We start from the raw sequence: 27,415 nt of genomic DNA on the forward strand, positions 1-27,415 counted from the left end.
GGCAGATTTGATAAGGGAGCTTAAGGTGAAGGAACCCTTAGGAGGAAGTGACCATAATATGATAGAATTTACCCTGCAATTTGAGAGGAAAAAGCTGGAATCAGATGTAACGGTATTACAGTTGAATAAAGGCAACTACAGAGGCATGAGGGAGGAGCTGGCCAGAATTGACTGGGAGATGAGCCTAGCAGGAAAGACAGTGGAACAGCAATGGCAGGAGTTTCTGGGAGTAATTTGGGAGACACAGCAAAAATTCATCCCTAGGAAGAAGAAGCATACTAAAGGGAGGACGAGGCAACCATGGCTGACAAGGGAAGTCAGGGACAGCATAAAAGCTAAAGAGAAAGCATACAATGCGGCGAAGAGCAGTGGGAAACCTACAAAGACCAACAGAGGACAACTAAAAAAGAAATAAGGAGGGAGAAGATTAAATATGAGGGTAAACTAGCCAGTAATATAAAAGAAGATTGCAAGAGTTTTTTTAGATATATAAAGGGTAAGAGAGAGGCAAAAGTGGACATTGGGCCGCTGGAAAATGCTGCTGGAGAAGTAGTAGTGGGGAACAAAGAAATGGCGGAGGAACTGAATAGGTACTTTGTGTCAGTCTTCACAGTGGAAGACACGAGTGACATCCCCAAAGTTCAAGAGAGTAGGGGGGCAGAGGTGAGTATGGTGGCCATTACCAAGGAGAAGGTGCTAGGAAAACTGAAAGGTCTGAAGGTGGATAAATCACCTGGGCCAGATGGATTACACGCTAGAGTTCTGAAGGAGATAGCTGAAGAGATAGTGGAGGTGTTAGTGGTGATCTTTCAGGAATCACTGGAGTCAGGGAGGGTCCCAGAGGACTGGAAAATCGCTAATGTAACCCCCCTGTTTAAGAAGGGAGTGAGGCAAAAGGCAGGAAATTACAGGCCGATTAGCTTGACCTCAGTCGTTGGTAAGATTTTAGAGTCCATTATTAAGGATGAGATTTCAGAATACTTGGAAGTGCATGGTAAAATCGGGCAAAGTCAGCATGGTTTCGTCAAGGGGAGGTCATGCCTGACAAATCTGTTAGAATTCTTTGAGGAGGTAATGAGTAGGTTAGACAAAGGACAGCCAATGGATGTTATCTACTTGGACTTCCAGAAGGCCTTTGACAAGGTGCCGCACAGGAAGCTGCTCAGTAAGATAAGAGCCCATGGTGTTAGAGGCAAGGTACTAGCATGGATAGAAGATTGGCTGTCTGGCAGGAGGCAGAGAGTGGGGATAAGGGGATCCTTCTCAGGATGGCGGCCAGTGACTAGTTGAGTTCCACAGGGGTCAGTGTTGGGACCACAACTTTTCATTTTATACATTAATGATCTAGATGAAGGAACTGAAGGCATCCTGGCTAAGTTTGCAGATGGTACAAAGATAGGTGGAGGGACAGGTAGTATTGAGGAGGCGGGGAGGCTGCAGAAGGATTTGGACAGGTTAGGAGAATGGGCAAAGAAGTGGCAGATGGAATACAATGTGGGGAAGTGTGAGGTCATGCACTTTGGTAGGAAGAATAGAGGCATAGACTATTTTCTAAATGGGGAGAGAATTCAGAAATCTGGAGTGCAAAGGGACTTGGGAGTCCTAGTCCAGGATTCTCTTAAGGTTAACTTGCAGGCTGAGTCCGTAGTTAGGAAGGCAAATGCAATGTTGGCATTTATTTCGAGAGGACTAGAATATAAAAGCAGGGATGTGCTGCTGAGGCTTTATAAGGCTCTGGTCAGACCACATTTAGAATATTGTGAGCACTTTTGAGCCCCGTATCTCAGGAAGGATGTGCTGGCCCTGGAGAGGGTCCAGAGGAGGTTCACGAGAATGATACCAGGAATGAAAGGCTTAACATATGAGGAACGTTTGAGAACTCTGGGTCTATACTCGATGGAGTTTAGAAGGATGAGGGGGGATCTGATTGAAACTTACAGAATACTGAAAGGCCTGGATAGAGTGGACGTGGGGAAGATGTTTCCATTAGTAGGAGAGACTAGCACCTGAGGGCACAGCCTCAGAGTAAAGGGAAGACCTTTTAGAACAGAGATGAGGAGAAACTTCTTTAGCCAGAGAATTGTGAATCTATGGAATTCATTGCCACAGAAGGCTGTGGAGGCCAGGTCATTGAGTGTATTTAAGACCGAGATAGATAGGTTCTTGATTGGTAAGGGGATCAAAGGTTACGGGGAGAAGGCGGGAGAATAAGGTTGAGAAACTTATCAGCCATGATTGAAAGGCAGAGCAGACTCGCTGGGCCGAATGGCCCAATTTCTGCTCCTATGTCTTATGGTCTTATGGTGAGGATGAGTATGTCAGGTTGTTGCTTGACTAGTCTGTGAGACTGCTCTCCCAATTTTGGCACTTGCCCCCAGTTGTTACTAAGGAGGACTTTGCAGGGTCGACAGGGCTGAGTTTGCCATTGTCATTTCCGGTGCCTAGGTCGATGCCAGGTGGTCAGTCCGGTTTCATTCCTTTTTTGAGACTTTGTCACGGTTTCATACAACTGAGTGGCTTACTGGGCCATTTCAGAGGTGCTAAATAATTTAATGCAAGGGTAACATTAAGTAAACATAATCAGAACGATTAAGGATTTTTTAAAACATAAGTAAAATGATGGGGCAGCTAGAATCCAGTGCTGTCAATTCCTGTGCCACGTGGGAACTCCAGCTCCTCTGTCTCGGAGACGTGTGTAAGTGTCTCTAGTTGCTCAAGGTTTCTGAGCTTGAGGGGTGGCTGGAGACACTGCAGGGCACGGGGAACGCTCAGAATTTCATGGAGTGCACACTACAGGATATGATCACCTCATAGCTGCAGAGAACTCAGGAGAATAAGTAATTGATCATGTTGTAGTGTATCAAACCTCCACGAGTGTGGCAATCTCAAACTGGTTTTCATCGTTGAATGCCAGTGAGGATGAGGAGGCTTGGAGTGCCATAGTATCGAGCATATCCACAACACTGTGGTGCAAATGACTGCATCTGGAGATGTGGGGAGATGGGGGCGGTGGTTGGGGGCAGTGTTGGTGGCGGGGGAAGGGTACGGTAAAGTGTAGAAATGCAGTGGTCATAGGAGATTTGATCGTCAGGGGTTGGAGGGTGTTTCTGTAACTGTGCGAGTCCAGTTTGGTGTGTTGCTTCCCCGGTGTGAGGGTAAAGGACATCACTGAGAGGTTACAGAATATTTTGAGGAAGGAAAGGGAACAGCGAGAAGTCCTTGTGGCAAACAAAGAATAGGAAGGAACAGGGTTGTGACCCTGCAAGTTAGAGTTTAAGAATCAATTAGAGTTTAAAAAAACAGGATTTCAAAGTTAGCCTGTATCTGGATTACCCCCAGAGCCATGTGTGACTGAGTATAAGAATAATAAGATAAAACAGGTAATTGTGTGGTGTGGGAGGGTGGGTTTCAGATTAAGGGGCACTAAGACTATTTCTGTGCAAAGGGACCTGCTCAAGTTGAACAGCTTGGACCTCAACAGAACTGGGACCAACGTCCTTGTAGGGAAGTTAAGTGGTACTGTACGTGAGGGTTTAAACTAATTGGCAGGGGATTGCCGGCAGGATGAAACATTAATCAGAAGAAATAAAGTACACAGAGGGGTCAGAGAGACAAATAGCACTACAGTAAAGAATAGTTTGGAAATATGAAGATGGGTCTGGAACAAATAAGGTTAGTGAGCTGCAGGTATAAATTGCCACATGGGCTATGATATGGTGACAATAACCTAGCTCAAAAAGGAGAGAATTAGATAGTTAACATACCTGGCTACAATGTGTTTAGGAAATATAGGGAAAAGAGTGAAAAAGAGGAGGGTAACAGCATCAAAGTAGCATTGATTATAGCACTGGAGAGGGATATTGTAGTAGAGAGTTCAAAGGCAGTCTCTATTTGGTTACAATTAAGGATTAGGGGGGCGATTACTTAATTGGATGTATTTACATTGGCCATCAAAGAGTGAGATGAAGATAGAGAAGTAAATTTGGAAGCAAACCACAGAAAGATGCAAGAAAAGAAAGCGTGGTACTAATGTACCAGTGGTACATATGGACCAGTGTCTTCCTAGCCCAATGAGGAAGGAAACAGTGCTGGATCTGGTTCTGGAGTCTAAAGTAGGGCAAGTAGAGCATGTTTCAGTAGGAGAACATTTGGGGAAAATGGTGATATCATCAGGTTTAGAATATGTATGGTAAAGGGCAAAGTAGGCAAAGCCGTAACTGAACAATGGGAAGCCTTCAAAGAGTGGGTGAGTAAGAAATAGAGCACTTCCAATAATAAGAAAAGGAAAGGCATCCAAAGCTAGAGCTCCCTGGATAACTAAAGATATAGAGGTTAAAAGACAACAGAATAAAGAGGCTTTTGACAATTTAAGGTTCATAATTACAGTGAGGAATAAAGCTGAATGCACAAAACACTGAGGTAATCTAAAAAAAGGCGAATAAAAGGGGCAAAGAGAGACGGGGAGAATAGATTAGTAGCTAACATAAAATGAACCTAAAAGTCTTTTATAAACATGTAAATAGTTAAAGGGTGTCAAAGGGAGAGTGTGGTTGATTAAGGACCAAAAAGGAGATCTTCTTGTGGATGCACAGGGCCTGGGTATTAAATGTGTACTTTGTACCTGTCTTTATTAAATACAAGGATGCTGCCAATGTTGCAGTAAAACAGGAGTAGGAATATTGGATAGGATAAAAATAAACAGGAGGTACTTAAATGCTTTGCAGTCCTTAAAATAGAAAGGTCGCCCAGTCTGGATGGATTACTGAAAGAAGTACAGGTGGAAATTGCAGAGGCTGCTGGTCACAATCTTTCAATCCTCCTTAGATATGGGGCTGGTACAAGGTGACTTGTGGATTATAAATGTTACACCTTTGTCCAGAAATACAGAGGGGTATAACCCCAGCAACCACAGGTGAGTCAGCCTAACATCAGTAGTGGGGGTACTTTCAAACAATAATGTGACAAAATTAATTGGCACTTAGAGAAACATGAGCTAATATATGAAAGTCAGCATAAATTTGTTAAAGGCAAATTATGTTTGACTAATTTGATTGAATTCTTTGATGAAATTAGAGAATGGATGACAGTAGTGCAGTTGACATTGCGCATATGGACATTCAAAAAGGCATTTAATAAAATACCACATATAGATTTGTACTTATAAACTTGAAGGCCATGGAATAAAAGAAACAACAGCAGCATGGGTCGGAAATCAGCTAAATGACAGAAAATAGTGGTGAATGGTTGGTTTTCAGACTGGAGAGAAGTATGAAGTGATTTTTTTTGTGGGAAGAATGAGAAGCAATTTCAACAAAATGTTACAATTTTAATGAGGGTGCAGAGACATGGAGATTTGGGGGTGTATGTACCTAAATCTTTGCGGTGACATGTTGAAAGGGTTACTGAAAAAGCATTTGGGTTTCTTGGTTTTATTAATATAGGTGTGGATTACAAAAGCTCAAACATCATGCTAAACCTCCGTAAAACATTAGTTAAAACTTGCTGGAGCCCCTTTCTCAACTCTGGAGGAAGGATGTGAAAGCCTTGGAAGAGGGTGCAGAACAGATTTACTGGAATGGTACTGAGAATGAGGGACTATGTGAAGAGACTGAAGAAACTGATATTGTGCTCCTTAGAGCAGAGAAGGTTAAGAGATTTCAAAGAGGTGTTCAAAATCATGATTTTTTTTTAAAAAAGAGTAAATAAAAAGAAACGGTTTTCAGTTACAGAAGGGTTGGTAACCAGAGAGAGGAAAATTTTTTTAGTGCAGCGAGTTGTTGTGACTTGGAATGCACAACCTTAATGGGTGGTGGAAGCAGATTTAATAGTACAATTTAAAAGAGAATTGGATAAGTATTTGAAACACTTGAAGGGAAAAAAATGGGTTTTGAGAAAAGAGCAGGGGAGTGGGGCTAATTGGATAGCTCTACTGAAGAACCAGCATAGGCACAATGGGCTGATTGGCCTCCCTCCTCCTGTGCTGTATTATTCTATGATGGAGAAAAATCAAGCTTTTGGCCACTAGAGGTCAGTACATCCGTTTAGTGTCCTCTCATTGGGAAGACTAGGAAGACTCCAAATTGGGCTTGCTTATCAGTGTCTGATTGTCTAGTTTACCCTCTCATGGCACAGAACACCACAGCATGAGCACTAACTTCTAAAATGTATTCTAAAATGTAGAGCTTTTATCAAAGAACAATTCCTTTTGGACATGATTTGGTGTTAGAAAAATAAGTTTATATACACTATGTTAGCTGATAGTAGAGAATATATCAACCTCAACTATGTTCACATTGGTTAGCTTAATCAGCCACTGCACCATAAATAGATTTGACTGTGAAAAATTAAAATTTAATATTTGATTCATACCTCCAAACATTTAGAATTAAAATATGCTGTTTTAAATAGAATGTAAGGCCAAAAAAGCTATATCAGAAAAAACTCAGCCAACCTTTCATTCATTTCATAAACAGCAGTTGTGTATGATCAGCACCAACAAATCTTACAACTGGTGGTTTAAATGTTTCTTTTTCATGATCTATTATCTAAGATAAGGTAAATTTGTGTAGTAACAGCAAATTATAAGGCTATTACAAACAGATATATAACAGAGGGGGGAAGAGTACACTAAACTTTAACAGTTAGGTCAAGTAATTGCGTTACCTATGCTTTCATCTCCTCAGTAGCCACTTCTAATTTAGTTTTAGTAGATCATACCACATGTGTGGCCTGAGGTGCAGTGGGTAATATTATATTGCTTACTTCCTAACTCAGAATTGAAACTGATGTTTAACAAGACCAGGGATACTGGTGTGTTGAACTGAAAAATGGTTATTGCAATAAAATACTGCCATATATAGAATATACAGCGTTAGATGCTGGGGATGCACATGATAATCCAATTAGCAACATCAGGAAGCACATGATCAACAGACATCACCAGCATTATCTGCTGTACCTTGTCAGTCCATGACTAATTTCACAATCAAATGGCAAAAGCTTTTAATCCCTACCCAACTGCAATCTATTATTGATTAAGTTCTAGGTTAGAACGTCAGATAAGTATTGGCCAAGCTCAAATTATCAATGAATAATCATAATCCCTCCAGTAATTTTGACATGTACCTCAGACCAAGCTCCTACACTCCACGCAGGTGGACAGTTACGAGTATTGCATGCTTGCATTCGTATCGGCATTGGGAATGGGCACAATGCATGATGCACATCCTCTAGCTTATTGTAGGCAAGTCTTCGAGTGCAGTGGACTTGTCTGAACTGTTCACCTCTTCCACACGTTTGGCTACATTCTCCCCAGTCACCAACAACCCAGCTGTAGAAACATCGAAACAGTTCACAAGCACATATTAAAGTGGAGGATTAAAACTGACAGTTATCAGAAACCTGGAATGCAAGGTCATGTCTGTTCTGAACATTACCTGATCCCACACTAATGCTGCTTTTGAACAGAATGAAGCACGTTAGACAGAATAAATTAAGTAATATTAAATCTGCATGGCTCACTTTTCTCCCACACGCTGTAGTAAGCCTGCCTTTGTTGGCCACAATAGTTTGCATCCAAAATATATTGAAGTTTTGATCTTTAATCAACCTTCTTGTTCTACCAGTCTGTCAAAAAGAAATGAAGCATTCATGCTGATTCTTTTTTTAATTCAAAAGCTTGGAAGATTGCAGGGAGGTTGCAAATGGATCTCTCAATAATGGAATAAAAGATTCTTCTTTCCAACTGTCCAGAAGGATAGATCAGCTCACATGAATCATTTTTAAATTAAAATTGTGTACACATGTTGATTTAATAGGCTTCAGCAGCAACAGTTAGTTAATAGTTAATTAATATGAAGAAAATTCAACTAAGTTAGCATTTATAAGTAATAGCCCAGTTTCAAAAACTATTCCATTGCTAAAGGGAATCAGTTTTGATCCTAATTGCCTGGTGGAAACCAGGTGCATGTGCAGTTAAAAATCAGCAAATTACTTATCTTGACTCTTTTGTGCTGTTTCCAATTTCACCTTACAAGATTCTGCAGGTGAATGAGGCCCCGAACTAAGGCCCAGCTTCATTAGTTTATTCAAATTATTCTCCTGTAACATCGATAGGGCCTTGATCGTATTTTAACTGAGATCTGAGCGGAAAATCGCCAAAGCTGATCTGCACACAGAAAAGGACCTACAAGGTAACTGGAAAACTTACCTTAGTGGAGCCATGAGGAGTTTTCCTCTGGGCCCTAAAAAGTTGTGCTCTCTCTTGCCCCACATTGTCTCCCATGAGACTTCTGAAACCCCATTTCTGCCACTTACTTGTCAAAACTGGCAAGCGGCCAAGGCCTGCCCGATCTCGCCCAGCCAGCTGCCACCTTGCAGCCTCTTCATGCCCACTTCAGGTGGAAAGTGGACTGGAAGCATTTAACTGAGGATCTGGAGTTAAATTATCCCAATCCTGAAAATTGCCTTGCCCTTCCTTCCACCTGCTCAAAACCCACTACCTGTCGGGGTCTCCAAAGGCTTCAGAGCTCAACACTTCTTTGTTGTTGGTGGGTGCATTAATCCAATCTAATGGCTCTAACATCCTTCAGATGGCAACACAATCTGGCTATTGGAGTTTAATTAGAAACATGCTCAAAAACAGAGCCAATGGATTATCTTGGTAAGAAGCTGAATGCCTTTGCTTTATTTTAACTAAATTTGCACAAAATCACTCATAAATCAAACCAGCAATAAAGTTTTGCAATTGTCCATATGGTATACTGCAGAGTCAAATGGCTGTAAATATCCCCAATTTTTATTTAATAAATTTAATGACATTACTTGCTGTATTCATTTGAGTGCCACAAGTGCCTCACAGGTTCTAAAACCATAAGCTGTGAAGCAAAGTGCTTTCATAAAGAGATATCTGAGACATTACATTATTGTAAAAGAAGCAACTTGATTTTTTATGACATACAGTGAAGGATGGCTAAATGAATAAGAGACATGATGGTGCACTTGATAAACATGTTGGACTTGGGTATTTAATAAGAAGAGAATGGTTGAAATAGTGGTTACTGATTCAATGCTGTCCTGCATTATCTGAAACAATAATATTGACAGTGGTAACAGACTCAGACATCAGCTTTGGTCTCTAACCACATCAATGTCTGGACCATGAGTCAGACATCCATAGTTTGCTACGTGATCCAAATGAGGACTGGATAGGATTATTAACATTGATGTGGCTTATAAAAACCTGCATTAGTTTGTGCCTTGCCAATCAGATGTTCCAATGCACATTTCAATTTTCTATTATAGAGGTTCATAAAGCCTGTACTTGGTCGTCTTTGCAAATACTTTACCTTAATCCACTAATGTTTGCAGGGGGTGCTGGTTGGAGAAAATCAAGAACCTTGATCTCCCATTTATTTAATTAAATAATCCCTATGGTTTCTTCGGTATTCTACGTTGTTACCACAATATGATCATGATGTAACATTTGGCAAAAATTATAACAGTGACATTATTTTAAAAAGTACTTTACAATTCAATAATAATTTGGGTTGTTAAGCATACATTTATCTTCTTATGGTCATCAACTGGAAGTAGGGTCTGTAAAAGCTAACTTTTGGAGCGTGGATGTCATATAAACCTTTCACACATTTGTTGAAAAATTTTGAGCACTGAAACTGAGCAGGGTCTTTACTACCCTGACACACTTTATGCACATCTGGAGTGCATATTGGAAACATACCCAGAACCACCACCACCCCAGCCCCCACCACCCCGGGCACCTAATGGATGGAAAATCATAGACTGAAGATGTAAAACTTCCTGCTACGCGCACCAGGCAAAGATCAGCCATGTACAAGTGGAAACTCTCCCTTATATGGATACTGCAATAGGAACAGACATTTTCTGAGAATATCTGAAACCAGGCAATGGCACTTCCAAATAATCAGATGCATTTTAATGATAAGTCTAATAAATACTTCTGGACGTTTTCTCTCCTCCCTCCCTGAAGACATTAGCCACTCAAGCAGCCACTCTCCTTGTAAATTTACAAACCAATGCATTTTCAACCACAAATTAAACTAACAAAAAAAACTGCCAATAGTAGCTACTTAAACATGTTCAGCAGGATGGTACTGGAGTTTCAAAAACATTGCTTGAATTTAAAAAAATATATATTTGTCAGTTTCTATTTAAAGGTAACAATTGAAATGGTGCTTTAACAATATGTAGATTTTTAAACATTTCAAAATTAACTGGTTTCTAATTTACAGTGAACAAGTGGGCCTGAATTTTCCCGTCGGCGATTTGGGGGCGGGGCCCGCTCGCCGACAGGAAAATGATGCGGGATGACGTTGAGAGGAACCCCCGACATCATCCCGGTCCCTTAAAATTTTTAGGAAGGCGGGCGGACAGCGAAATTAGCTGTTCACCCGCCGACCTGTCAATGGCCAATTGAGGCCATTGACAGAGTAATTAAGATAATTAAAGACCTGCCTGTCCAACCTTAAGGCTGGCGGGCAGGCCAGGAGTCCCAGCGGGCTTCTGATAATACATGAAACCTCATCCACTGGCGGGATGAGGTTTTATGTCCGTTTTTAAAAACTTTAATACATTTTATATGATATTTATTAACATGTCCCATCTCGTGTGACATTGTCACATGAGGGGGACATGTTAATAATTTTTTAATTTTTCTATTTTTAAAGTTTTCTGGACTGTCAGTAATCTCCCTGAGACAGTGCTTTGTCTCAGGGAGCAGTGCGCACTTTGACAGATGGGGAATCCCTCCACCCTCCGCACAGGAAGCGCATAGTGCTTCCTGTTGGGCAGGCCGCTGGGCGGGCCTTAATTGGCCCACCCACTCAAAATGGCGGCGGGCCCCGTTTCGGTGGCGGGGGTCAGCTGCCCGCTGGCTGCCGAGCCGGTGGGGCCCGCATGCCCACCAAGGGCAAAATTCTGCCCGTGGTGTTCATACTCATCAGTGCATGCTTTAAGGGTGGAAAATCATTGCATGGAAAATTGTGGACATCATGATTTCCTGGTATGCAAGAGCAGTGGACAAGGCTCACCAGGGTGCTGCCTGAGAGTGAGGTGGAAGGACATTTAAGAGAGGCATTCAAGAGGGAATGCATAGTACTCGAAGTGCAGTCTCACCAATGCGCAGTACAGTTGCAGCAAGGCTTCTTTACTTTTATACTCCGTACCCCTTGCAATAAAAGCCAACATTCTGTTTGTCTTCCTAATTACTTGCTGTACCTGTATGTGTGAAGGCATGAAACATGAGATAGAAGGATCATCAATGTCAGAAATATCAAGAAGTGAGCCCACAGGAATGTGCTTATACATCAAGTAGCAATCTGCATAGAAATCAGTTCAACCATCTAGCATGAATATGCAATGCTCGCATGGTCATCCTCAATTATGAGCGACACATCACTACCACCATTTGTAATATTTATGGAAAAAGCTAAATGATATTTGTGATGGGGGTGTATTATAACCATGTCAAAGTTTGCTAAGTATTAGATTAACGAATCAAAATTGATGGCCTATGGTTATTTTGGGGGTGAAGAGGTTACAGAAGAGTACTTTACACAGATTGATTAAATTACAATCAATTTCTTTTTAAGTTTCCTTGTGGGTTTTTAAAAAAAAAATAAGAACACTTGGTTCTGCAAGTGTATGTAAACTGAACATGTGTGCCATGCTATGGAACTAAGGTTTTGTCAAAGTGTTGCAACGGACCTGACAATCGCTTCCATTTACACTTTGTAACTATGTTTGGACAAATGTTTGTAATGCAGATCAATGAACTTGTTTTGGGCCTCCAATGGCCATTGGTAGGTTGCATTAGTCATTCAATGCCCAACTACCCAACTCGTGCTAGCGCAGCAAGCAAGCTGATGACAGCTGGCTGGCTCACAGCTCAACAGAGAATGGAAGTAAAGAACTCACAGACTGTAACTCAAACCACCACTGAGACAGCCAAAAAAACATCTGTCAGCACTTGTGCACATTACCTTCACAGTTATTAAGTAGATCTATTCTCTCACAATTATAAATAGTGCTTATTAACTAGACAACAAAATGTCATAACCTGGTCAGGAAAACACTTCCAACATTTCCTCCTCAGCCATAGCCAGTGGTAAACATTACCTTTATTACTGAACCAAATTTAAGATTCAAAGTTTAGGATTCAAAGTTTAGGGAAGCAAGTGTTCTGTTTTGCTGACTTAATATATAAGATTTGGCTCATGGCCAAAGATCACAGACTACATCTAAGAACGGTCAAAGATATCAGTTGCAGTAAAAGGTATTTACTGGACAGTTTAAGCAATGTTTTAATGCCAGTGTACATCACTAATAAGGCAAATCATGTGAGTGATGTCACCTTCTATAAAGACGTCTCATTCGTGTGACCAAATCATTTTTATATCTGCACTGTTTGCAGACGTTGCAGTTATTCAGACTGCTGATGTCTGCTCTGTTTTCACGCAATACACAAAAGTCTATATATATATATATGTCATGAGGATATAATGATTTTCATAATATTATTGTAATTTATTGTAAAGGTAGGTTAATAGTGGGGTTTGGATTCGTTTCTGTGTGTGTAGGCGTATGTGTGTGTGTTTTAATTGAATTACAGACAGCTGGTCTGGGTGCTTTGATATATCAGAAGGGTAACCAGGCTTGAAATGCGAAATATGTAAACATGGCTGAAGTTTTAGAGTGTGAGGTGTGAAGAACATTTGCATTTTTAGATAAACCAAAGTCATGAATTTCAAAGAGATGGTAAGGTGTTACACCTAGCCATCAGAGACTAAGCCAAACAGTGTGTTTATTTTTCCCAAATATTACTGATAATATGAGTACTATGAAAGATTTATATTATGGAAAAAATAAAGTTGCAAAAGACATATTAGAACAATGGGATTTACATTAAAAAGGGAGAAACATGTATAAAGAGGATGAGGTTATGTGTAAGGAAGAAGGAATTCTAATATCTAACAAGTGTGACAAGCCTCCAGCCTCTATGTACCAAGCTGCTATCTCCAGGAACCGAAGCTGAGAGAATCCATTTTAAATATCACTGACCAGGGTATTATGTGCTCTGCCTGGGTCTGTTGAAATCTAAGTTGTTTTACTGTTGCCTTAATGGAGGTGTAACTGGGAGTTAGATTAATTACGGGATTTAGGAGTTATCATAGTAGTAATTCTTAGACTTATGGATGCGCTTAAAATCATTTCTTTTATTAATAAATGTTTAGTTTAGTTTTGTAAAAAATCTCTAAGACTTGGTGGACTTATTACTACCGAATTTAAGGCACACATCTCGAAATAAAAATACAAATTGCAAAAACAGTTGTGGCAGCTGTTTCAAGTTTCCCTCTGGAGTTTGAGCAGCTCAGCATTTACCATCCTCTGTGCCATAACAAACTGACAAAAGTACAACTATTGTACATTCAACAGAGGAAGAGACTGTGATAACATGGACACAATACAAAAAATTCATTATCAATATTATATTAATGCTCTCTTGATTGATCACATCACAATTATAGTACTTGACAGGACATCCAATGTTTCAAAGAGTATGGGTAAATTGATATTCAAGTCAGTAAAAGAAATCCCCTCCAAAAATTGAACCACAGCCATAACAATGATTATTTTGCATTGAATACAGTACAATGAGAATGTTTTCTGATCTAGGCTGTCAATGTTTGCTTCTAATTGGAGATGGGGGACAAAGGTTTAATATGGACTGGACTTCCACTTTAAACTATGTCAGAGAAACTCAGTGATGGCGTGTTATAACAAGGGGAATGATCTTTATTACTTGTACCCCTGCAATGCTGAGGGCCTATTGACAGCCCAATGTGCACAATGACTCTGATTTTCTGATGATAGCAAAAGTGAGGTTTAGCTATAGCTCATGGCAAGGGCTCAACTGCCCTGGTAACCAGTCCATGCTAAATTTTCAGACAGAAGACCCTCTGTTCTATATAAATAAGCTACTGGCACAGTGAAGGCTTGCCCATAAATCTTGGCTGGGGAGCGTAAAGTCTGGTGAATCAGCAATGGCTAAGAGGCAGCAGCTCTTTAAAGGTCGCTTGTGGTGTTGACAGCAAAGGTGACTAATTGCTCACAATGATGCAAGTCAAAACTTGGAAATTACAGACCCATTAGTTTTACTTTGGTTATAGGGAGTTATTGGAAGGGAAAATCGGAGACAGATTATACAACAACCTTGACAGAGAAGTGCTCATTAGGAAATCTCAACATGGCTTCTGGTAAAGGAGGTCCTGTCTCACAAACGTGCTGTGGATGCAAGAAGTTCAGCTGACACCATGTTTCTTGATTTTTAAAATAAAACTTTTGATAAGCTGCTCTAAAATTGCCAAGAAAATAAGCTTGAGTCCCAAGGAATTGGCGGTCAGATTTTTGGTTGAAGGAGAAACTAGTTGCATTCCCTTAGACAGAAAGCAATTATTAACAGGCGTGTACTTCTATGTTAGAACTCATTATTAGTGGAAGCCCTCAAGTACTGGTGTTAGAATCATTGGTCTTCACCATCTTTATCAAGGATAAGGCAATGGGGAGACTGCCTGCAAGCTCATGGGTGATACAAAGATATTGGTGGGCGTAAGAACCAAAGCTAAGATAAATAGATTGCAGGTGGATCTATATGCAGTGAGGGAATGGGCAGATGATATTTTTAAATATAGATGAATATAGCATTTTGAAACTGAGGATGGGCATCACCAAGCATATAGAGCTTCAACACCCAGTCCAGTCTCAATATTGACCTCCCCTTGTGTGAAAAACTTCCCAATATAAGTATTAAAATTGGCTTTTATTAGTTTGAACCCATGTTCCCTTGTCAGAATTCCACAATTTATTTTAAACTAATATTCCAGATTTATCTGTACCGTATCATTTATGGCCTTGCATACCTCGATAAGGTTACATAACAGATGGTACCATTCCAAATAACAAAAACAGCCATAAATTCCACACTAGATGTCCAATATCCAGAACTTTCTACCTGGTAAGCAAATCTTGGATAGCAAGAGTTTCTACAGGGATTTAAAAAGGAAAAGGGTAAGTAAAGTGAGTGTTGGTCCTCTAAAAAGTGACAGTGGGAAGCTAATAGTAGATAATAAGGGAATGGCAGAAGAAATGAACAAATATTTTGCTTCTGTGTTCACTATAGAGGATACAAAAAACATTCCAGTAATAGCTGTAAATCAGGAGGTTAATGGGAGAAAGGAACTTGGATGAAATTGAAATTACTAGGGAAGCAGTACTGAGCGAATTGATGGAGCTACAGGCTGGCAAGTCTCCGGGTTCCGATGGATTACATCCTAGGGTCTTAAAAGAGGTGGCTAATGAGGTAGTCAATGCGCTGGTGTTAATTTTCCAAAATTTGTTAGATTCTGGAAAGGTTCCATCAGATTGGAAAGTAGCAAATATAACCCCTCTATTCAAGAAGGAAGGGAGGCAGAATACAGAAAACTATCAGGCAGTTAGCTTGATGTATGTCATGAGGAAGTTATTAGAATTGATCATTGAGGTTATAGCTGGGCACTTGGAAAAGCTCAAGGCAATCAGGGAGAGTCAGCATGGTTTCGCGAAAGGAAAATCATGTTTAACCAATTTATTGGAGTTGCTTGAAGGAGTAACATGAGCAGTGGATAAAGGGGAGCCTGTAGACATACTGTGCCTGGATTTCCAGAAGGCATTTGATAAGGTGCCATATCAAAGATTATTACTGAAAATACAAGCACATGGTGTAGGGGGTAACATATTAGCATGACTAGAAGATTGGCTGCCTGGCAGAAAGCAGAGAGTAAGCATAAATGGGTATTTTTCAGATTGACAGGATGTGACGAGTGGAATCAAACAGGGGTCAGTGCTGGGGTCCTCAACTTTTTATGGTTTACATCAATGACTTAGATGAGGGAGTGAAGACGTGGTAGCTAAATTTGCAGATGACACAAAGATAGGAAAGTATGTTGTGAAGAGGACATGAGGAGGTTGCAGGTGGATATAGATAGTTTGAGTGAGTGGGCAAAGATCTGGTAAATGGAGTTTAATGTGGGAAAAGGAAGAACAAAAAAAGCAGAGTACTATTTAAATGGAGAAGGGCTGCATATTTCTGAGGTGCAGAGGGATCTAGGTGTTCTAGTACATGAGTCACAAAAAGTTAGTATGCAAGTACAGCAAGTAATTACGAAGGCTAATGGAATGCTATCTTTTATTACGAGAGAGATTGAACATAAAAGGATGTTATGCTTCAGTTATACAGGGCATTGGTAAGACCACACCTTGAATACCGTGTGCAGTTTTGGTCTCCGTATTTAAGCAAGGATATAAATGCATTGGAGGAGGTTCAAAGGAGGTTTACTAAATTGATATATGGTATGAGTGGGTTGTCTTATGAGGAAAGGTTGGACAGACTGGGCTTGTTTCCACTGGAGTTTAGAAGAATGAGGGGTGATTTGATTGAAGTATACAAGGTTTTAAACGGCCTTGGCAAGGTGGGCGCCGAAAGGATGTTTCCTCTTGTGGTTGAGTCCAGAACCAAGGGACACTGTTTTAAAATTAGGGGTCGCCCTTCTAGGACAGAGATGAGGAGAATTTTTTTCTCTCAGAGGGTTGTGCGACCTTGGAACTCTCTGTCTCAGAAGGTGGTGGAGGCGGGGTCATTGAATATTTTTAAGGCAGAGGTAGATGGATTCTTGTGAGGCAAGGGAATCAAAGGTTATTGGGGTTAGATGGGAATGTGGAAATCGAAGCACAAGATTATCAGCCATGATCTTATTGAATGGTGGAGCAGGTTTAAGGGGCCGAATGGTCTACTCCTGTTCCTATTTCTTATGTTCTTAAATATCCTGTACCCAAGTGCTAATTTGCATACAGTGCCACTAGCATGGGTACTGGGAAATTACCCTTTCAGAGCTTGAATACTGGGAGCTAGCACTTGTGTATATGGGGGAGAGGGAGTGAGGACGAAAGAGAGACAGAGATAATGGTAATAAGGAAGAAAGAATCTGAGCAATGAAAGCTGGTTCTCATCGTAGGACAGAAATAGAATAAGCAGCAGGAGTTAATATTTTCAAGAGAAAAGAGAAAGAGACTAAATAGTGAGGGCTAGTACAAGGCAGAGAAAGAAATAATTAAAGATAACAAGAGAGAGAGAGAGAGAGCACAATTAGAACTGGCACTCAGCAGTAGAAAGTTGCTATGGGAATTAGCAATTAATGGGATGGACAGTAACAGCAGGAGACAACACTTGTGAAAGAACAGCAGGAGCCAAGACAGAAGCTGGGAGAGAAGTCCATGCCTTTTCCTAACTGCTGGAATGTTGTTCCTTTTAACCACTCATAAGAGCAGTAGGGCAGAAAATCTGGGGCTACACTTTATTCATCTGAGAGCTGCATTAGAGTTTGAAGACTATATAATGAGTTATCTTCAGCCTAAACAATGCTGCAAACCGCCCAATTGTAAACGATATTTATATATAAATACAGTATATATTTTATCCTGTATAATGAAGGGCAGTGAAATATAACAACAGGTTCAAGCAAAAGCTGTTAAGGTGGTGATGGGAAATGCGCTGCCTCACAGAACATAGGGGATGTTGGATTGTACTCTGGGCTTCCATTGCTTTTATATATCACTTTCTCACTGTGAGAGAAATGTTGAGGAATCTGTAGTAAGTTCCAGTAGTTGGCAGGTCATGGTCTAAATCAGTATTTTCCTATATAACTCAAACCATCTGCTTTAAACAGTGCTCAGTTCAATGCTTTCTGAAGTTAAATTTCTTTGGGACATCTACTTTTGGGAGGCAGAAGAGCTAGGATATGAGCAATAATTTTTATATTTAAAAAATCTGAACTGAAGCCCCTCCCCTAATTTGATGGCTATTTAGCATCTGTTAATGCTGCTCGTACATGGGTACAGGGAAGAACAAAGAAGATTTGGGAGGTTAGAGCACAAGAAATAAAACTCATGAGAACCAACCAAGTTACTGAATGTGTTGATTGATGGAGGTGCAAATTAGTTCTTGAAGACTGAGTTTTATTAGATGTTTTCAACGATAACATTTGACTTCCAATCAGGGGGGAAGTTAAACTTGACATGTTTATGCAAAAAGTGTAAAATTATGGGTCACATTTTTCAACAGGAACTTAATTAACAGCTGTGTCGCAGCAAACTGCTCCCTCGTGCACAAAAACACCTGTCACGCTGCGAGTCTGGTGCCAAACACAATCAGAGCATAGCTGGTACCAAACAGAGCTGGCTCTTCACATTCCGCACATATACAAGTCTGATCAGCAACACTAGTGTTAATATTGCTAAAAGTAGCATACAAAAGTCATGGCAGCTCTGAATGCAATTCCAGAACAAGTTCTGATCAAATTTCCCACTCAAAATATTGAATTGCTTCCTTTTCAGATGTCGATTGTCCTCTTGTGGGTTTCCAGCACTTTCAGTTCTAACATCCAAGTCACTTTTTGTTTCATCGACCACAAGGGAATAGAAAGGATACCGAGGGTAGACTTTCCACTCAAGTTGCGTTGGATTCTTGGCACAATTCAGCCCAATAACAGATCGTGGCCTGAATTTTTCCCTCGTCGGGTGCGCGCAGTTGGCGTTCACGGGAGCGATTGTGAAACGGGCCCCCGGCTGCGATTTCACGGCGGCTGGTCAATTAAGGCCCATCCAGCATGAAACGCGCCTTCTGAATGGACTGTAAAGGCTGGGCGCCGGCCCGTCGGGTGCCGGCTCCAATGGCTTTAAAACCGGCAAAGGCAGCTCCCTGAAGGCTGCCAGGGGAGAATCTTTATTCGGTCCAGAGACTGGAACAATGGCATCACCAGCGGCAGGAAACATCAGGTGGGAGGGCAGGTTGGGTGGGCACTCGGCCCTCCCGTTTCTTGGACGAGTGCCTTGCGGTCCTCATGGAGTAGGTGGGTGTCAGGCGGGACACCCTTGTTTCCAGGGATGGCAGGAGGAGGCTACCACACCAGACCAAAAAATCTTGGGAGGAGGTGGCAGCCGAGGTCAGTAACCACGACATTGTGTGGCGCACATGGGTGCAGTGCCGCAAAAGGTTCAATGACCTGCTACGCTCGGCAAAGGTGAGTACCATGTTGGCACGGATCAGTGTGGAGAAGTGTTAAGGACTGGCCGTCCCCCCATTGAGCTCAGGGGTCTTAGAGTCCGAGTGCAAACTGTCAATGACATAGGAGCTGGCCAAGGGGGTGAGCCCTGGCTGCTTGGACTGAGTGCCTTGCGGCTCAAGGGCCATGACTCGGATGTGCCCTGCAAGGTGTTCCTCAGGTGGGGTTGGCGAGGCTGTAATGGCGCTGCAGGTAGAGAGTGGACTAATCAATGGTCCTCTGTCCTTTCAGGAGAAGAGGAGCTATAACACCATCGAGAGGTCAAGTACAGGCGGAGGCCCCCCAAACCTCCTAATCATGACGAGGTTTGAAACGGATGCATCGGAGCTGAAGAGCCACCACCCACCTCAGTCAGCCGGTCCTGGAGAGGCAGGGGTCTCTGACATAGGTAAGGGTGCAGTGCACAGAGGGGAGAGTGTCGGAATATGCAAACATTCTTGTGCAGTCTTGTCATTAATAGGAACCTCAAACCTGGAGTCCCCATTGATAACTGAAAGACAACGGCACCATGATGCATATCCATTGTGTCACCAGGGTGCTGACATGCACAGTGACAATGTGATGACTTAAACTAATGACATGTCGTTGTTCTCCCTTAGATTCGCTAGCACACACTTGAATGCAGGACCCTGAAGAACGCCAGGCTTCATTTGTGCCTGCGTCACACCCACTCTTTGAGCCAGGCACCAGCACAGATATCAGCACCTCAGGAGGCATTAGATCATTGGCTAGAATGTCAGAGCACAGCAGTGAGGGCACTTCACACTCAATTGAGGAGCAGGTGGAGGCAAAGAGTACCCAGAGCGCTGTCAGTCGGAGTACTGCTGGAGACCAGGAAGATGCTGAACATCTGGAGTGGTCTATTAGATGGCAAATGCTGGATGTCCAGCAGTATGTGCGGGAGGATCTGACAGAGATCCATGAGGGCCTGCGTGCCATGGTCTCTGTTGTGGAGGAGTCCACGTGGAGCATGAGCACTGCGCTGACCCTCATGGCCGAGTGCACTGCCTCCTCCATTGAGAGAGTGGCGACTCTCATGGGGAGTCAGCTCCTGGGACAGAATCAGGGGTTCCTGGATTTACGCTCGGACCTGCAAGCCCTCGCACAGGCAATGATTTCAGGTGGTCAGTGTCTGTGTGTGAGATGGATGAGGTACCCAGTATCCCAGCTAGGTGCCTGTCCATCAATGGTGAGCAAGGAGGTCCAAAGCTCGTTGGCGCATAAGCTGCCTGTCATCTCTGCGGGATCCTCTCAGGGTGCTCTGGATGACAGCAGCATCTCCTCCGCCCCTCCGCCCCTCCATCTCCTCCGCCCCTCCATCTGATGAGGCTGCGATGGCTGGGGAGATGCCAGCCGTGGCACTGGCCGCTCCCTCCCAGGTAGGGCCAGCACAGGCTCCACTGGCCAGAGGACACCCACCAAGGTCAACAAGACAGCAGAGTCAGCAGGCTGCCTCCAATACCTCTGCCAGCGAGGGGGGAGGTGGGCACCAAGACGCAGCACTCGTAAACATAAGTTTAAGGCACCATGTGCACAAGAGGGACTGTTCACGGGTGAGCTTCTGTTCTGCCATGTTTTGTTTATATGTTTACTGGTGTGGGCACTAATGCCAGATATAGTAATGTTCATTTGTTGTGTGTCAAAATTATATAAATTTTGCTTTTGTCTTAATGGTAGTATACTTAATTGAAAATGCTTCACTTTTTTTTTGGTGTAGGGTAGGCCAGTATCTAATGCTGGACGTGAGTGGCTCTAAACTTTATTGCACAGGCACCAAGTGGACTTTGGGATCAAATGAAGGGGTCATTTCAGACATCCTGGATGCAGCCGGCACCCTTGCATGAGGTGGAAGCAGACCTTTGGCAGCCGAGCTAAAGGAGCGTTGGATCAAGGTGTCCCTGCCTCCCTGAAGGATATAAAGGTCAGCCTCCATGCCCTCAGCATTCCCTTCGCCTTGCTTCTCTTTTGACTCACCACTGGATTCATCCTCTGTGGCCTGTGGAGCTGCCTCAAGATCTTCTTCCTCCAGTGGATCCCCCCTTGTCAGTGCAAGTTTGTGGAGAGCGCATCATGGAACCACTATCAGTGATACCCGCTCTGTGGGGTATTGTAGTGCTTCCCCTGAACGGTCCAGGCATCAAAGGTGCATCTTCAGAAGACCTATGGTCCTCTCTATCACCACCCTTCTGGAGGCATGACTCCTGTTGTAACGCTGCTCTGCCTCTGTTCTTAGGTGGTGAAGAGGCATCATAAACCTCCTTTTCAACGGATAACCCTTGTCACCCAGCAGCCATCCATCCACTGAGCACTGAAGAGCCTCAGCACCTGGGAGTGTCTGAGGATGTAAACATCATGGGAGCTGCCAGGGTACCTTGCATAGACTTGCAGAATCTGCGTCTTGTAGTCACAAACCATGTGAACATTCATCGAGTGGAATCCCTTCCCGTTGACAAAGGCACCCAGCTGACCCATTGGTGCCTGGATGGCCACATGTGCAGTCAATTGCACCCTGGATGCTGAAAACCCTCTGGCTCGCTCAGACTGGCTGGCCTCGTCCATTCGGAAATGAATAAATGTCATTACCCGCCTGAACAGAGCTTCCGTCACCAGCTTGACACAAGCGTGGACAGCTGATTGGGAGACTCCACACAGGTCCCCCACTGACCCCTGGAAAGAGTCAGAGGCATAGAGTTTGAGGGCCACTGTGACCTTCAGAGCCAATGGCATGGGGTGTCCATCCACACAGTTGGAGTTGATCTCAGGGCCGATCATATGACAAATGTCTCCCTGGAGAGGCGGAGCCTCCTTCGACACTGCACCTCGGACATATTGAGGTAGCTGCATCGCTGCTTGTAAACCCTGGCAGCAGGATAGTGGGGTCTTCTGCGGCCCCTTATGCCTTGGACCTCCTGCTAGCCCTGTGCCTCTCCTCCCACAGGTAACTCCCCTGGAAGCTGCATTTGGACACCTGGCCTCCTCTCCCTTCTGCCCCTCTCTTCCTCCTCAGAGGAGGTGCCTCCAGTGAGGACCACAATCCCCATTGCCAGGGTAATAAGAGGCTGCCCGATGCCTGGAAGGGTCCACATGGTCGAAATTCTTCAGAAGCCTTGGAAACACTAATGAATCCTGGAATGAAGCCTGGAAATGCTAAGAATGAAGCTCAGCATGGAGACGAAGCTGTCAAGTTCAGATAAGCAACCAGCAGCAAACTATCTCCTAAACTCCTCACTACTCACACTGGCAATGCTGCTGACCCTTTTTATCCAACCCTTGGCTGAGGTTTTGTTAAAAGTGAGCTGCCCGCCTGCCCGTGCGACGAGCGCGAAATCGCAGGGGCAATGTAAAATGGCGAACAATTGTCTTTTTAATGGCCTTATGTGGCCTTTTAATTGATGGCGAGCATGCCCGCCGACCTGAAGATTGCTCGCGTGCGGCATTACGTCAGGACACTCACCTGATGTCACCTCGTGCGATTTTACACCTGATCAGGCTGGGCGCGTGCCTGCCTGCGGAATGTAAAACTCTGCCCCATGGAATTTTAAGTGCAATGCATACTCAGCGCAAATCAAGTTCCCCTGATCATTTGCGCTAGTTTCAAAAATTTGGCCCTGCCCAAAAACTGACCATGCTCACAGGAGGAATTGTTCACCATTGGGAGTTTTCATTAATTATGCCCGTTTTCAGGCCTCCAAGGGGACTCTAAAACTTAAGCTGGTTCATTTGTGTACACGGGCACTAATAGGCTCACTTTAAAAGTTTTTAAAGCAATTTGTTGAGGAAAGTAAGGGAAGAAATTGCAGAAGTGCTGGCCACAATTTTTCAGTTCCTCTAATATACAGGGGTGGTGCCAAAGGACTGGAAGATTGGAAACTTGTTCAAATAAAAGGATAAACCAGGCAATTTTAGCTTTTTAAAACCACGGGCTGAGTTTTTGGGTCCTGACCCCACATTGCATCAACGGCAATGACGTGATGCAATTTTCAAAGTGTCAGCCACTAATTTTCCCAGAGGCAAGCTCGGAGTCCAATTCAGGGCTCCGGACGTGGGCAGGAGTAGGAATGGGGGTGATAATTTGAAAGGCAAAGAACAGCCATGACTAGGCTTGCCACTGCTTTTATACATGGATAAGCAGAGAGAGCAGAGGGCAACAGGTGATTTGGTCAACCAACTCTGGAAGTCCCCATGTTTTTCTGAAGCCTTCCTTTAGGTCCTGATCGAGGCTGTGGATGGACTGGCGAGCTGTACTCTTCCCTCCATCTGTAGGAGAAGCTCCAGTGAGCAAGACCAAGAAGGCATGGATACAGATGGCTCTGGATGCCACCAATCAAGCTGGATGCTTTGTCCTGGGTGGTGTCGAGCTGCACTAGTGTTATTAGAGCTGTACTCATCCAGGCAAATGGAGAGTATTCTATCACACTCCTGACTTTGCCTTGTTGATGGTGAGCAAGCTTTGAGAAGTCAGCAGTTACATGTCACAGAGTTCCCAGCTTCTGTCCTGCTCTTGCAGCCACAGTATTTATATGGTTAGTCCAATTCAGTTTCTGGTCAATGGTAACCCCCAGGATGTTGATAGTGGGGGATTCAGTGATGGTAATGCTGTTGAATGTCAAATGGAGTCGGTTAGATTCTCTCTTGTTGGAGATGGCCATTGCCTGACTCTTGTGTGGTCCAAACGTTGCTGCCACTTATCAGTCCGAGTCTGAAGTTGTCCAGGTCTTGCTGCTTGCGGGCACAGACTTCTTCATTAACTGAGGAGTTGCAAATGGAACTGAACACTGTGCAATCATCAGCAAACATCCCCGCTTCCGACCTTATGGACGAAGTTGAAGGGGATGGTTAGGCCGAGCACACTGCCATGGGGAACTTCTGCAGTGATGTCCTGGGGTGGAGATAATTGGTCTTCAACAACCACAGCCATTTGCCTCTGTGCTTGGTATGACTCCAGCCAATGGAGAACTTTTAACCTTATTCCCATGGACTTCTTGTAGTTCCTTGACGCTACATTTGGTCAAATGCTGCCTTGATCTCAATAACAGTCACTCTCATTGCACTGCTGGAATTTAGCTTTTTTGTCCATATTTGGACCAAGGCTGTAATGAGGTCAGGAGACAAGTACTCCTGGTGAAACCCAAACTGAGCATTGGTGAACAGGCTAATGCTGACTAAGTGCTGCTGGTAGCACTGTCAATGACACCTTCCACCACTTTGCTGATAGAGATTAGACTGATAAAACAGTGATTGTCCAGATTGAATTTATCCTGCTTTTTGTGTACAGGACGTAACTGGCCAATTTTCCACATTGTTGGGTAGGTGCCAATGTCGTAATGGAACAACTTGCCTACGCCGGTGGTGAATTCTGCGGCATATCTACAATACTACAGCCAGGATGTTGTCAGGCCCCATTTGCTGTATCCAGTAAACTCAACCGTTTTTTAATAATTCGTGGAGTGAATTTCATTGGCTGAATACTGGCATCTGTGTTGATGGGAACCTCAGGAGAAGACTGAGATGATTCATCTACATGGCACTTTTGGTTAAATATGGTTCCAAATGCTTCAGCCTTGTCTTTGGCACTGATGTGCAGGGCTTCCTCAATATCAAGGATAAGGATGTTCATATGCTTCTTCCTTCTTTTAGCTGTTTAATTGTCCACAACCATTCACGAATGAATATGGCAGGACTGCAGAGCTTTGATCTGATCCATTGATTGTGAGGATGAGGTCAAGTAGGTTTTTCCTTTGTGTTGGTTCTTTCACCATCTGCCAAAGGTCCAATCTTTCAGCTATGTCCTTCAGTTCAGTCAGTAGTGATGCTACCGAGCCATTCTTGGAGAGAGAAATTAATGTCCCTCCTTAAAGAGTACATTCTCAACCTCTGCTATTCCCAATGCTTCTTCCAAGTAGTTTTCGACATAGAGGAGTACTGATTCAAGTTGAGGAAGGGCAGTAGGTGGTAATCAACAGGGAGATTCCCTTGCCTATGTTTCACCTAGGCCATGAGACTTCATGGGGTCCAGAGTCAATGTTGAGGACTTTCAAGGCAACCCCCTCTCAACTGTATGCCATTGTGTGACCACCTTGGTGGGCCTATTCTGCTGGTAATACAGGACATTTCCAAGAATGGTGATGTAGGAGTCTGAGACGTGAGTTGAAAGGGTTGATTCTGGGAGTATGAATGTCAGGCTGTTGCTTGATTAGTCTCTGGAACAGCTTTCCCAATTCTAGCATAAGCCTCCAGATGTTAGTGATGAGGGCATTGCAGGGTCAACTGGCCTGTGTGTGCCTTTGTTGTGCCCATTGCCTAGGTTGATGCTGGGTGGTCTAACTAGGCCACCGGAGCATGGATTAATGAGGAAAGAAAAGACAGCACGGATTTGTTAAGGAAAAGTCATGATTGACTAACTTGATTGCATTTTTTGAGAGGTACTAGGCCTGTTAGAAAATTGAAGCCCAGGGGATTAAAGTGGCAGTAGCTGCATATATACAAAATTGGCTAAGTGTTAGAAAACACAGTAGAGGCTATTTTCGGACTGGAGAGAAGTGCCCCGAGTTCAGTATTAGGACCACAGGTGTTTTTGATAAAAATACTAATGACTTGGACTTGAGGGTACAGGGCACTACTGCGAAATTTTCAGAATACATAATTTGAAAGTGTAGCAAACAGTGAGGAAGATAGATTTCAAGAGGCCATAGGCTGGTGGAAGGAGTAGACACAAGGGATATGACATTCAATGTAGAACATTTTGTGCTAATCCAATTTGGTAGGAAGAATGAGGAAAGGCAATATAGCTAAATAGTGCAATTTTAAAGGGGGTTCAAGAACAGAGAGTGGCGGGGGGGGGTGTTTGCACACAAATCTTTGAAGGTGGTAGGACAGGCTAACAAAGCAATTCATGAACTATTTGAAGCACAGAGTACAAAAGCCAAAAAGTTATACAAAACCCATATGAAACAGTAATTTAGCCTCAGCTGGACTGTGACTAATTATGGGCACCACACTTTAGCATCAATGTGAAGGCTTTGGAGAGGGTATGGATGAGATTTATTGAAATGGTTCCAGGGATGAGAGATTATAGTTAACTGGATAGATTGGTGAATGTTTTTTCCTCCTTAGTGCAGAGAAGGCTAAGAGGACATTTGATAGAGTTGTTGAAAAGAATGAAAGGCGTAGAGTAAATCATGTGGAATTGTTTCCAATTGATGAAGGATCAATACTCAGAGGTTATTGGCAAAAGCACCAGAGGCATCATGAGGAAAGTAAAATCACATGATGAGTTGTTAGGATTTGGAATCCACTGTGCCTGATGGGGTGGTGAAAACATATTCAGTAGTAGCAACACTAGGTTCCCCTTGTATATATGCATTCCCATTGCGAGGATTGTCAGGGTGATCACTGTGCCATAACATCCCGCTCTCATTATGGCCGGGCACTTTCCTAGACCATTATAAATTCTCCCAAAAATTCTGGCTTGCTAGAAATTGGTTTTGGTTTCAGAACCCTTTGCCCACACCAATAACACAATTCAAGTGGCACAAGACAATAAGGAAAATCTGATCCAACAAGGTCTGAACTTCAGTGGGCTGATTTTCTATTCTAATGACATCGGGGAAAATGTTCAGTTTAAAAGAATCAAAGCTATTGCTTATTACAAAATTAGGCGCACAAATGTATCTGTTGTAAATCAGCAATGAAGCAGGGATGCCAGATACTGTAAAACTTCCTGTACAGATAGGAAAATTACACTCAGCATTTATCTACCATGAATAAAAAATGCCGCAGATTCATACCAGTACCCACTTCCCACTCCTACGCCCTCATTCTTCACTCTTATTTTCCCTTTTACTCCACCTACTGCTTGGCACCACAATGCTGCCCTTTTACAACTTCCATGCCACCAAACCTTCCAACAAAGCAGCCTGCAGAAGCAGCTGAGCAATACAAATACATTCACAAGAGACAAAGCATTAAAATACATGTGAAGACCAATTATGTGCTTCTGGTCAACACAAGTGGATTTAAAAACTTGTCAAAATTCATCAGAAAATGATCAAACACAAGTTTTTCCTAATAAGAAAGTTCCATCATGGGGTTTCCATGTCCTACCCTTTTAAGGTTACTGCCACCTTTAAGGCCTAAAAAATGCCCAGACTTCCTTTCCCCTTCCTGCCTGTGTGCAATCATTTATTCTCATGTGAGCCCAGTCCTGATGGAAAATATTAAAA

At 43.0% G+C, this 27,415-nt stretch overlaps 1 protein-coding gene across 1 annotated transcript in view; it reads right to left on the reverse strand.

The window, feature by feature from the left end:
• The window catches only part of adamts16 (ADAM metallopeptidase with thrombospondin type 1 motif, 16), a 335,654-nt gene that overhangs the window by 22,739 nt on the left and 285,500 nt on the right, over positions 1 to 27,415 (reverse strand). Inside the window, exon 19 of the mRNA XM_078535725.1 lies at positions 7,126 to 7,330. Within this exon, the coding sequence (XP_078391851.1) occupies positions 7,126 to 7,330 (205 nt within the window). The remainder of the gene's footprint in view (positions 1 to 7,125; positions 7,331 to 27,415) is intronic.

The sequence above is a fragment of the Cetorhinus maximus genome, chromosome 3, assembly GCF_964194155.1.
Source record: "Cetorhinus maximus chromosome 3, sCetMax3.hap1.1, whole genome shotgun sequence".
Classification (NCBI taxonomy): Eukaryota; Metazoa; Chordata; class Chondrichthyes; order Lamniformes; family Cetorhinidae; genus Cetorhinus; species Cetorhinus maximus.